This window comes from Lepisma saccharinum, chromosome 27, assembly GCF_977018435.1.
Source record: "Lepisma saccharinum chromosome 27, izLepSacc3.1, whole genome shotgun sequence".
Classification (NCBI taxonomy): Eukaryota; Metazoa; Arthropoda; class Insecta; order Zygentoma; family Lepismatidae; genus Lepisma; species Lepisma saccharinum.
In genome coordinates, this window is record NC_139255.1 from 41,876,813 (window position 1) to 41,889,239 (window position 12,427).

A 12,427-nucleotide genomic window follows, 5' to 3' on the forward strand; every position below is an offset into this window, starting at 1 on the left:
ACTTCGAAGATGATTATGAAAAACCCGTATGTTTATTTACATACAGGTTGTATACTGTACTTTAACGTCACACTTTCACTGACCCCTCGCAAATGGATGTTATTTTCGTCAGAAGAATTATTTATTGTCTTAATTAACAGTACTTCAACTGCTCTTAATAAAATCTTACGGTTGGCAATACTGCTGTGTAAACTGCTAGCATTCTGTCTCCCATTCGCCGGAATCCAAACTGAATGCTCCAATCTCCAGGGTTGAGGTTTAGGGCAAATCTGTAGAAATCCCGATCTCTAAAACCACCAACGGGAATGCTTGCGACCTCGATTTGCTTGTTCGGAATTCCTAAGAGGATTCCGCAACCAGATTACGAAGCAGTGTTCTCTGAACTAACTCTGTAATATTCCTTTCCGAAGAACATACTGGAACATTTGAATCAGTCTCGACTTAACTCCATTTCTGTCCTTAATCTACTCTGTCAAGTTCTCTTTTCTGCTGAGTTTCTTTCCCTCTCCATTTTCAATCTCTGTCACTTTCCTGTATTTCTTACCATCTCCTTCCCATTCTTATTCATCGTCATTCTCCATCTGTATATTTTCATCTCCTTATTTGAATCTATATTTTCCTATCCTCTCCCTTATTTGTACGTCTCCTATATTCTTGTATATATTTCTTTTTTTCTTTCCCCTGACTTCTGGTCCACCCTCTCTTCTATTCTTATCTATCACCCTATTTCTTTCTCATGCTTTCTATTCAATCCTATCTTCTATTCTTACATATGTTTCCTCTTTCTCCTACTTTCTTTTCCACCCTCTCTTCTATTTTTTTCTATCTCTCCTCTTTTTTACCATATCGTTCCCTCTTCCTTCAATTTTGTTATATCTATTGCTCGGACGTTGAAGATCTATAAATTGCCAAAAAAAACCTATAAGAAGACCTAGAAATATCAAAAAAAGGACCCAAAAACGGAAAAAGGACGTATAAATGTGATCCAAATTAATTAATAACTTCAGTTTTAATTACATATTTAATGAATTAAAAAATACAAAATTCTGGTGGTATGGAACACACAGTGCGAAAAAACTATATGAATGAAATGCATCTTCTTTCAGACATTATATATTTTTTAGATTAACATAATTTGAAAAACTAACCACACTAGGGTTACAGAAATAGGACTTCGGATCCCATTTCAGTCGTCCAAAAATGTTTCTCTCTCGTTTCAGATATTTCTTTATTTCTTTACTACAGAAAGGATGTTTAAGAGGTGATGAACCGATGATGATTCGAATTGAGAATGGGCAGTAAAAATGTAGTCGAAAGAAGGTGAAGTTGGAAAAATAAAAAGCCGTTAAGACCTAAAAAAAAGGCTAAAATAGGACCAAAATGCAAAAAAATCGCCGAAAAAGGCAAAAAAGGACAAATAAAACCCACATTTTTCTGGCCTACAATGACCCAAAATGAACATATATTATGTTGGGCCTCGTCTTCGGACACTAGGAAAACAAAAATTTCCTCAACTTCCTTCCCTACCTTCTCTCTTATCTCGAACACTCGCCTCCAATCTCTAACTCACCTCTCTCTCTACACTGTTATCTCTCCCTCTTCTCTCGTTTGACTAGCTCTTGCTCCCTCCCTTTTACAGGGTGTCTACCAAAATAACAAATCTAGAATAATTGACTTTTTCATGACTTTTTCTTGATCGTTCTTTAGTTTTTCTTAACCCTTATTTACACGAGAAAGTTAGAAATTAGCAATTAAGAAAACAAATTTTCATTTAATGAAAACCCCAACCAAAAGTATCAATTCATTAATTTTATCATATCATCACTCATCCCCATCGTCGCGAGTAGCCAAAAGTGGCAGAAGAGCGAAGTAAAATGAACTAAATCAACCAATCAATCAACCATAAGGCCAGTTAAGATAGAAACTGAAGTTAGATTTGCTTTATCTATTAATGCATCCTGTACTGCATTTGGCAGACTAGTCTGAACGTACAGCCAGTATAATCTTATGTGGGGCTCCTGTTGTCGTCCCTACATATTTGTGATTGTCCCTCCATACATGTTATCTTACCACCATTCATTATCATCTTCGCGATTAGCCCAAAGGGCAGAAAAGTCAAGTAGAATACACTAAATCAATGAATCAGTCATTGTCATAGCAATAATGCTTGAGCACAAGTAACATTTCTTTACTTTTTATTGACTTCTCGACCTACTTGTTGATTTCTTCAATATCTTTCGACTTTCATGACTTTCTCGACTGGTAGACAACCTGTTTCATCTTACAGACATCTCTTTTCATCTCTCTCTCTCCAGCTTCTACTATTTGTACCCTTACATACCATATCATTCCTTTTCAATTCTATTTTTATTTTCTCATTTTCCATCGCCATCCATCTCCTCATCTCTCTTTTTACCTTTCCGTATTTTGTGATTTCCCTTCCTCCATCTATTTCTCTAGTTCTATTCCAACCCTTCTCATCTAATTTCTATATTTTTCTGTCTACCTCACTCTCAATTCCTCCCGCTGCAACTGGGGACACAGCCAAAGAAGCTGAATCCTCGTAACCATAGCAACGGAAGAGGTCTATCTCTCTCTTTCCTGCAGGCGAAATTTCCCAAGTATGGCAGCCACTGTATTCTCGTTTGCCGGATTCAGGCGTTCCACCCGAAAGGGAAATGTTGAACTCGCTTCCAGAACTGCAGAATCTCTCTCAATATCAAGAGAAAGAGCAAATTCCTTCATACAGGAGAACAAAATATCTCGGAGGTTCACACTCCTTTCGCTTCTCCCAAGAAGATACCAAACAGTTCCGTTAAGTTGTTTATCGCTTGAACAGAACGTCGAGAGCGAATGCTCTAAATTAATTGGAGACAAATCTGTGCCCCTTTGTAAAACTTTCAACATTTCCGCTTGTTTTGAATAGATACGAATCATGACAGGTATCCTCTATTTCGCTTATCTATATCTATTTCGCTTATCTATATCCCATATCTTTTATTGTTTCCTCTCCCTTCCCTTCTCTTGTCATCTCTCTTCCCCTGCTTTCGTTTTCCTTTGTTCTCTTCCCTTTTTTTTTCGGAATCTCTTCCTTTTCTCTCTCTCACCTTCTCTTCCTTTATCTCTTTTTTCCTCTTATCCTCTATCTATCGTTTCCTCCACCATATTTCTCTGTGTGTGCCTCTTTCCTTTTTCCTCTCCTTGTCCTCTATCTCTCCTCGTCCCTTCTCATTCGCTATCTCTCACATCCTTCCATCACTCCTACTTACATCTCTTCCTCCATTATTGTCTACATATCCTTTCTCCCTTCTCTTTCGCTATTTCTCGTACCCTAACGAGGTTTTACTGTATCTTCTCCTTTAATCTCCCTTCTTCCCTCTCTCTCTCGCTCCCTTCATTCTCACTCTCATACTACCTCTGACCTGATCTTGATCGCCCTTGGAAATATAACTGACATTATAGCAGTTCTTGAAACTTTTACCGTTCTGAATTATGTTTGGTGTCTAACTGAAACTTCTTAAATCCTGAGATGTAGGAAAGCGTTGCAGAATAGCAAAAAGTACAGGACAATATTGTTTTCCCTAGATTCGCGATCGTTAAGCCGTTACTAAATAGCGTAAGCAGAAATGTTGTTATATCTTCTCTCTATATATAAAAATTGATGTAAGTGTGTATGTGTTTGTTTGTTCAGCAATAACTCTCGAACGCCTTGAGCAATTTCAACCAAACTTGGTACACGTATCACTTGCAACCTTGAAATAAATACTGTGGGGGTAAGACATCTCTGGCACCCCTAGGGGTGGGGTGGGAAGCGTGACATGTAAAAAGAATCGAGAACCACCGGTATTAAATTCCGCACAAGCAGATATCCGTGACTCTATGCAATCCGCACAACGATAATGTTTCTCGGGTTGTCTAACATTCAGGCTGTGTTGCGAATGGAATCCATAGTTTTCGTGACACTCCCAATCCGGTTCAACTTCAAGTTCATCACCTATCGGCATGGGGGGTGAGAGGGGGTGAAAAATAAAATGCCACATGTGACCTACATTACTGTCGAATCCATAGTTTTCGGAGTTGCTAAACTAATTGGTGACATTCACAATGACATTTAAAATTAGCTACATTTTACACTATATTTGGAATTCATTATTTTCCTGTGTAATACAAGATTGGGATAAATAAATACCGGGCAATCAGCTAGTTCCAGATCAAATTTCTTCAAATATCCAGTTCTTTACTCTCATTAGATGTCCACCGTGGCAGAGTGGTTAGCCCGGATTCGGATCCTGGCCAAGGCATGGATGTTTGTGAATGTCCATTCATCAATCTCATCACATCATCACTCATCCACATCTTCGCAAATTAGCCAAAAGTGACACAGTAAAATAAAGCAAATGAATTAATCAATTTACACTAAATATTTTATATATTTAGCTCATTACATTTAACCGATTTGCATATGTTTTCCGATCCTAGGCAAGCTTAAGGTTCACAGCGCGTTTGCCCCATGGTGTAGTGGTAACGTCGTTGCCTTGTACTCAAGGGATCCCGGGTTTGATAGTGGTTCAGATCCCACTGTAAACTGTAGCTCCATTCTCGATTAACCTATCTATGCATAAAGTGCACTTACAACAAAAACTCAAGTACTTAAAGCTTCCATTCCAAACTCTTCATTTAGTTCTATGAATTCACTGTGCAATGTGTCTCCACCGCAAGGTGACAAGATTACCACTACACCATCGGGGAGGCACTAAGCCTAATTGGGAGAAACGTTTTGTTCTTTGATTTGATTTGGTTTTTTATGTCCACTTTGTGCACAGTAAGGCTAATCGGGACTGGACCTACAGTTTAAAGTGGGATCCGAACCACTATGAGCCTCCACCGGGTATCGAACCCGGGACCCCTTGATCACAAGGCAACGACGATACCACTGCGCCATCGGGGATGCCCAAAAGTTTTGTTCTTATGGAAACACTAAAATGTAGCCTGAAATTTAAATATTTTTTTCCCAATCTTGTTTCGCATACTAGATAATGGTAAAAACTATACGATATTACCCGAGGCAAGTATAGAATTAACGTGTGAGAATTTCAGGGTGTTTTTCTTTTTTAAATAGTTCTCGTGCATTGAAGTAATTCCAAGTTAGTTTTTAGCAAGATCAACTGATTGCATATTTTTAGCATGTCTTTCCATTGGGTTATCTCTATCTATGTTTCAACTACCTTTATCTCCATCGTTGCGAGTAATCTAAAGAGGCATAATAAACAGAGATGTTACAGAGCCAACATGAACAGCCAGAAGCTACGAACTCTGCAAATATACACTATCCTACCGCGTATGCAATCCAACCGACGTCAACGACGACGTGGTTGTATAACAATCAGGGGCTTCCCAATGTAAACTGCGTTTGGTCTAAGGTATAGTCCACGCGTTTACTTCGTTAACGTCGAAGAACTAAAGAAAATCGCCGCCACAAACGTGGGTGGGGATAAATAGCGGGCGAGTTGTTTTCGTCCAATCACACTCAACCTTCAGCCAATGGGCGCAGCTGTCATTCTGCTCGTCTACTCCACGTGGAGTCTCAGTCACATGATTGCGGGTACGCTGTTGCCGTACTTTGCAACTTCAATATGGAGACCGTGGGAAGGTGGATGTGCGCAGAGGGACAAGGTGGCGTAGAGTACATGTTGAGAGTAGATGTGTGGCAACACTGTGCGTTGAATGTGATTGTTGCAGCTGGTGGGCGCGCTCCGTCGACTTCAAAGCCAGCCGGTCATTAACGTAGCTAGCGCGTCGACTTTATAAGCTGTTGTTGTTCCCACACTAGTCGAATTGGCCTCTCTAGAAGAAACTACTCATCGTTGTCGCTAGCTACTGTCATTATCCCCCACATTTTTTTTTGGGGGGGGGGGTACGCTAGGGATAAGCTACACGAGAATACATAATTATACCGAGTGTCCCACAAAGGGGTTTACACTATTTGAATGTTAATAACAGAGAACGTATTAAAGATAACCTGATGGAACTTGTTGTATCTGGATCTGTCACGATCAGTGCTTGTTGCCATTCATTTGTTTTTCTTTAATTTCAGTTCAGTTGCCAGTAGTGACAAGTAATTGACAAGATGGCTGGGAACCTTTCCGTTGAGCAATGGAAGTGGATTTTAAAGTGTTTTTGGAAATGTGAGAACATGAAAGAAGTGCAGAGACGATGGCGGGCAGAATTTGATACTGCGCCACCGTCGCGTGTAACAATTACGAAATTACGAGACAAGTTTGAGAGGGAAGGAACTGTGTGTGATCTGGGACAGTGTGGTAGGAAGAAATCAGTATCTGACGAAAGAGGGATGGAAGCAGTGGTACAAACTTTCCCAAGATTCCCCAAGAAGTCCATACATCAAATTCTGCCCGCCATCATCTCTGCACTTCATTCAAGTTCTCACATTTCCAAAAACACTTTAAAATCCACTTCCGTTGCTCAACGGAAAGTTTCCCAGCCATCTTGTCAATTACTTGTCACTACTGGCAACTGAACTGAAATTAAAGAAAAACAAATGAATGGCAACAAGCACTAATCATTACAGATCCAGATACAAAAAGTTCCATCAGGTTATCTGTAATACTTTCTCTGTTATTAACATTCAAATAGTGTAAACCCCTTTGTGGCACACTCTATATTTAGACTAACTTCTTTAACACTGATTGATTTGGTGTATTTTACTACGCTTTTCTTCCACTTTTGGCTAATCGCGAAGATGAGGATGAGTGATGACATGATGATATTGATGAAAGGGACACTCGCAAAAAACGCCAGTGCCCAAGCAGGAATTCGAACAGGGATCCTTTGCGTCGTAGTGCGCTGTGATAACCACTCCGTCATGGAGACCGGTTTTAATGTGACAAGAAATTGAGGATTGAGCTACGAAGTACACACTATGTATATCTGCTTTGTCTCAGATTGGCACAGGAAGAGTCGAAGTGTGGATAGTGAGGGAAAGGTAATACGTTGGACCAAGCACGGTGAGTCTAAAGTGCGTTTTCTGCAGCGGGCAGAGATTTTTAATATTCATATCAAATTGAAACTGATTGAATATTCAGATATGCCTGAATTTAATTTTTTGGGTACACAACACTGCCATCTGGCGTGACCACAATTTATTTTCTCTGGTGATTCGACAAGTACGGCAAAGAATCAGATCACTCGATCTCATGAGCATCTGAACTTTTTATATCTCAACGAGATCATCATCCCATTGGTCCATGAAGTTTGGGACAGAGAACACCAGACTCCAACGGTATGGCTCACATAACTTCACACACAAACTGGAACGATTACAGCTTGCAAAGAAGAGTACCTATTCTGCATCTGTAACTATTCATGAGTGAATTATATCACGATGCGGAGTGTAGCAAAGCACTGTACTCCTTCATAAGCTAACAACACATTAAAAGTGGAAGATCTACAATTGTACTCATTAGAGTACTGCAATTGGACCACTTTCGCTCGCTCAAACTCGATCGAATCTCCCACGCTCGAGAGTGATTCGCTCGAATATACAGGGTGTCTCATAAGTAATAACGCAAACTGACACAGCTGAAAGTACACGATAATAGAAGCAAAAAAGTCTCAGTGAACATGGGTCTGCAAACGAGCCGTTTTCGAGATAATCGCGAATGTGTGATTACAAGCCGCCACCGACTCCATTGTTTGTAAACGTCATCCTAGTTGGTAAAATGCTAATAATGTGTAAGAATGTGTGGTTACAAGCCGTCATTGATTGCATATTGTAAACACCGAGTGCTTTACTCCTTGCGCGGTCCGAGGTTTGCTCTTTGTTTACAAAACAGAACGTTTCCAAGAGGTGGCGTTGAAATCAGACAACATTTCCGAGAGGTGGTACGGCTTGTAACCACACATTCGCACACATTATTAGCATTTTAACAACTAGGACGACGTTTACAAACAATGAAGTCAGTGGCTGCTTGTAACCACACATTCGCAATTATCTCGAAAACGGCTCGTTTGCAGACCCATGTTTACTGATACGTTTCTTTGCTTCTATTATCGTGTACTTTCACCTGTGCAAGTTTGTGCTATTACTTTTGAGACACCCTGTATAGAATATTAAATATCAGTCCAATGTGACAATAATCGTACAAATATATGTGGAAAATTCAGCCCATAATCATCTATTCATTTTCATATATTGCTATGTATTGGTAAGATAAACTAAATTACATTTTAATATGGAGATGAATGAGTATGTTCACTTTAGTTTTAATTTCACTGAGTCTTTCACTCACGAAGCATATTTTAAGGCCCAATACGACAGACAAATTACGGTTGTTTGTGAACTACTGGGCTTCGAGCGTACACCGATCGTTTGCCTGTTCGAGCGTTATTCGCTCGAGCGAAGAAACAGTCGATTCCGTAAGCCATCTAGCGTCATTCGTGCGAACTATTAGACAATCGAGCAAAAAAGCCTAGATGTAACAACGCCATGGCCTTCTACGACAGATGCAGAAAACATCCCATACAGTATTTGTCTGGTTTTGTATCGAAATGTTCTACATTTTCACCACTTTTAGACGTAGAGACCACCGGAAGTCCACACAAGTAGCACATCTATGTCGAAGTCGTCAGTGGCATCACTGGATTAAAACTTCTACGCCTCCATGCAGTAGTAGTTTCGTCGATATCGCAGTCACATTTGACATATAGTATTTGCTTTCCCATGACCTAGTTTGTGCATATTAAAAAGAGAACTTGATAAATAATAAATATTAACTATAACAACCCTACCCTCCCCAAAATTGATAACAGTTAGGTTGGATATTTAAATGAACTAACCGATCCACTAGCTATGAGTATGTAAATTACGTTATCTCTTACCTTGAGTTCGTCCGCTTCAATGAAACCACTACCGTCTAAGTCGTATGCTCTCCAAATCTGAAAATAAAGGAAAATCACCCTTATAGACATTCAAAAAGACATGTAACCACACAGTAGGCAAATTTTGAATAACATTCATACTACTTGGCCAAAGATTATTTATCTAAGAATAGAACCACAGACAAATGTATTAGGCAGACATTGAGTTCAGGCAGCAAACCTCTTGCGGTTTCTGCAAGAAGTTCGTATATCCTCCGCATGGAGGCGCCCGCTTTCACTTCTGGTAAAACTCGCAAACAGCAGATGGCGCTGGTAAACTTCAAGCAACTGGGGAACGAACTTCACGGGAGTCTTACCTTTGTCTGTGATAGAACTATTAGTTACTTGAAAATATAGCACTTCATACCAGGTGAGGAATGATTACAAATAGAAAAAAAATATATGCAGCGTATAATTTCAAGTATTTAAATGTTACTAGCTTGTTGTAGATCTGGATATAAACAAATGATTCAAAGCCCAAGTGGCGTAACTCCAATGAAGACAGTTTTGAGAAAAACGCGAATTCATTGAAAATTACATAAAATAACGACAGTAAAAAATAATTTATTGATACACATAGGATAGTGGATGCTCAAGTCTATTAATGTGTCAAAACATCACACAGAAAACATAGTAAATAAAATATAATACAAGTAAAGAACTTAAGGAGTTACTTCGTTTGTGCACATTATTCACTTCAGCTTATAGTATCAGGTGTTCCATTTACAACGCAACCCGGAGTTGGGGATAGTACAACTTTTGAACCGGAAGAGGTACACATATAATCCTTATACTAAATTGAAGCCTTGTTCATGCATATATTTTTAAACTGGGGAACAATGATTGGATTTTATTAGTGTCCACAAAGTGTTGCCAGATGTAACGGGAAGTGTAAATGATTTTTTTTTACAAAGCATGAAAAATGACACATAACACACACGTACGGACATGCCGTCGGTAATTTTCAGTTTGGTTAGGTGGATTAGCTCCGCATCTTTGGCAGTGAAAAAAGAAATCTTCATTTCTACCGATAGCCAATCGGATGAGACGTCTTTAAGGGGGAACTAGGAAAACCGTTGTTTTTAGAAATTAAGATTGTACATTGGCAACACTGCTGGTGTTTCAGTGCCACAAAAGATGTGTTTCGAAACTGTATACATCATGCAATTACTGAAAGCAATAAAAAATAAACTTGGAAATTTTCATGAAAATAGTGTTACTTACATGCACCTGGCAACCTTGCGATGCATCAGGAATTTATCACAATGAGCTATTCTCATTAACATTGAAAGAAATTACATATTCGGATGAAGAAACAAACTTATGTGTACCACTTTCGGTTCAAAAGTTGTACTATCCCCAACTCCGGGTTGCGTTGTAAATGGAACACCCGATAGATTGCTGAATACAGGAGTCATCATTTTCCTCGTCAGGAATCTGATCTTGAGAACCTGAGAGAGAGTAGATGAATGTGTTGGCAAGTTCTTGAAGAATGCATAGTGCACAGGAGGTATATATTAAAGAAGATCTAACATTTCATTCTTGTTGTCTGTTGTCACAAAACGCCTGGCCTTGCAGCCACAAAATTAATAAAAGAAATGAAAATGTAGTAACCGATCCGAAATTCCATTTGCACTCATTTACGAAATACCGGGTGATCCGTTTGATATGTCAGAAAAATAAACCGTTATCTACAAGAGATTAATGTAGATATCTGTGAGCAGTTTGTTGTAATATAAGCACAAACGATGTACGTTTCGAGTGAGTGAAGGTTTACTGACTTCAGCTGCGTGGCGGCAGTAGCATGCATGTAAAACTCGAAAACTTCGCATTCGATACGACGTACTGTGTGCACTGTTGTGACGTGACAACCACCTTTGTTACCATGCACATTAGCGCCGCCATGTGGCTGAAGTCTGTAAGCCTCCACTCACTCGAAACTTACATGCTTTCTGCTCGTATTACAATAAACTGCTCGTAGATATGTACATTAACCTCTTGTATACAGAATGGGCCATAAGTCTGTTGTCACTAGCAATCATGAGACTTTGTTTTGCCTAGCGTAGTGGAAGTCAGTTGTGAACTTGACTACTGCGTATTACCCATAAGTCAGTCGACACTAGCAGTTATTTGCAGACTTGACACCCATGGACACCCAGATTTGACTTGACACCCAGATTTGACACCCATGGATTTTTTCAGTCTGGGGTATACTAAAAAATGAAGTTCATTCGGTTAAGATTCGTGATGTTGAGCATCAGAATGAACGAATCCAATCAGTATTTGAAAACCTACTGTCCAGGAAGATTTCCGACAAAATATGTACAGTCACGGACACTTCTGGGTTGTAACGACCATATTGAAGAAGCACTGAAGCAAACCATCCATGTCTGACCACCAAGCGCCTTGTGACTAGACAACCCAACCAGCATTGAAATTCATTGAAATTCTGCGGCTTGTATACCAGTCACGGGTATACATCTCTGTAAATTGAGTAGTGATGCCAAAGAGAAATACGAGATGATGATTGTCGATCGTAATGTCTCGTGTTCTCGACATGGAATAATATTCGGTCCACGTTACGTTCCATTATTTAATGTTGTTTGGGAACGAACCTGACGAACTGGGTTTATATTTTCACTCCTTGCATTACAGTAAATTCCATATTTTACAATTATATTAATGCTTTGAACGAAAATAATACCCAGAAAAACATCGAACACACGTGCACACCACTCTTCTCACACACATGCACGCGAAAACAAACACACATAGCTAAGATTTAACTTCCAAGTGAATGTCCAAATAACAGTAAATGGAGAAGCACGATGTGCGAAACATGGGATTTTTCACAGAAAGAATGCGTCTATTTTTGACATACGTGGTTTCTATTAATAGGCAATGAAACAATTATTGAGAGAAATTAAGATGCATTTTCGTCTTGAGGTGTTGAGGAAGGAAACAGACTGACTGAAAAAAAATTGTGGTGTTATTGATAGAGTGTTGGTTAGCGTACAGAGCTTTCATCAGTGAGGTCTAGGTTCGATCCCCACCAAGGACAATTTGTTTATTCTTTTCTGTTAGTGAAGAAGTATGTAATATTGTTTTCTAGGCATTTTGACGAAAGGATACACATCAAATTTGTTCGTTTAATCTGTATTTTCATTCTTCTAATAAGTTCTCTATCACAAGGGGATATAGAGATTCTCTATCTAGGCGATGGATATATTTTCAATGGTTCCGAAACTACGATTCTCCAGTTCCTTCCACCCATTTGTCTTATTTATTTACTTTATTCATATCAACTCACGAAATACCATGAATCTACCGAAAACACACAGATATAGTTAGAACAAGAAACACACCTCGCGTCGAAGGTTCCAGACTCGAGTTCTGGCTTTTTTGCGAGGGTGATTATTCCTGTGTGTATGTTTATCATCTTTGTCTAAAACATATTCCTCATTATTGCCGTGATTAACCTAGGGAGAGACCA

General features: G+C 39.2%; 1 protein-coding gene across 3 annotated transcripts in view; it reads right to left on the bottom strand.

The window, feature by feature from the left end:
* Cbp53E (Calbindin 53E) overlaps nt 1-12,427 on the bottom strand; it is a 359,196-nt gene that overhangs the window by 87,328 nt on the left and 259,441 nt on the right. For all 3 annotated transcript variants that reach the window (XM_083113520.1, XM_083113521.1, XM_083113519.1), the window contains exon 6: nt 8,896-8,952. In XM_083113520.1, the coding sequence (XP_082969646.1) occupies nt 8,896-8,952 (57 nt within the window). The remainder of the gene's footprint in view (nt 1-8,895; nt 8,953-12,427) is intronic.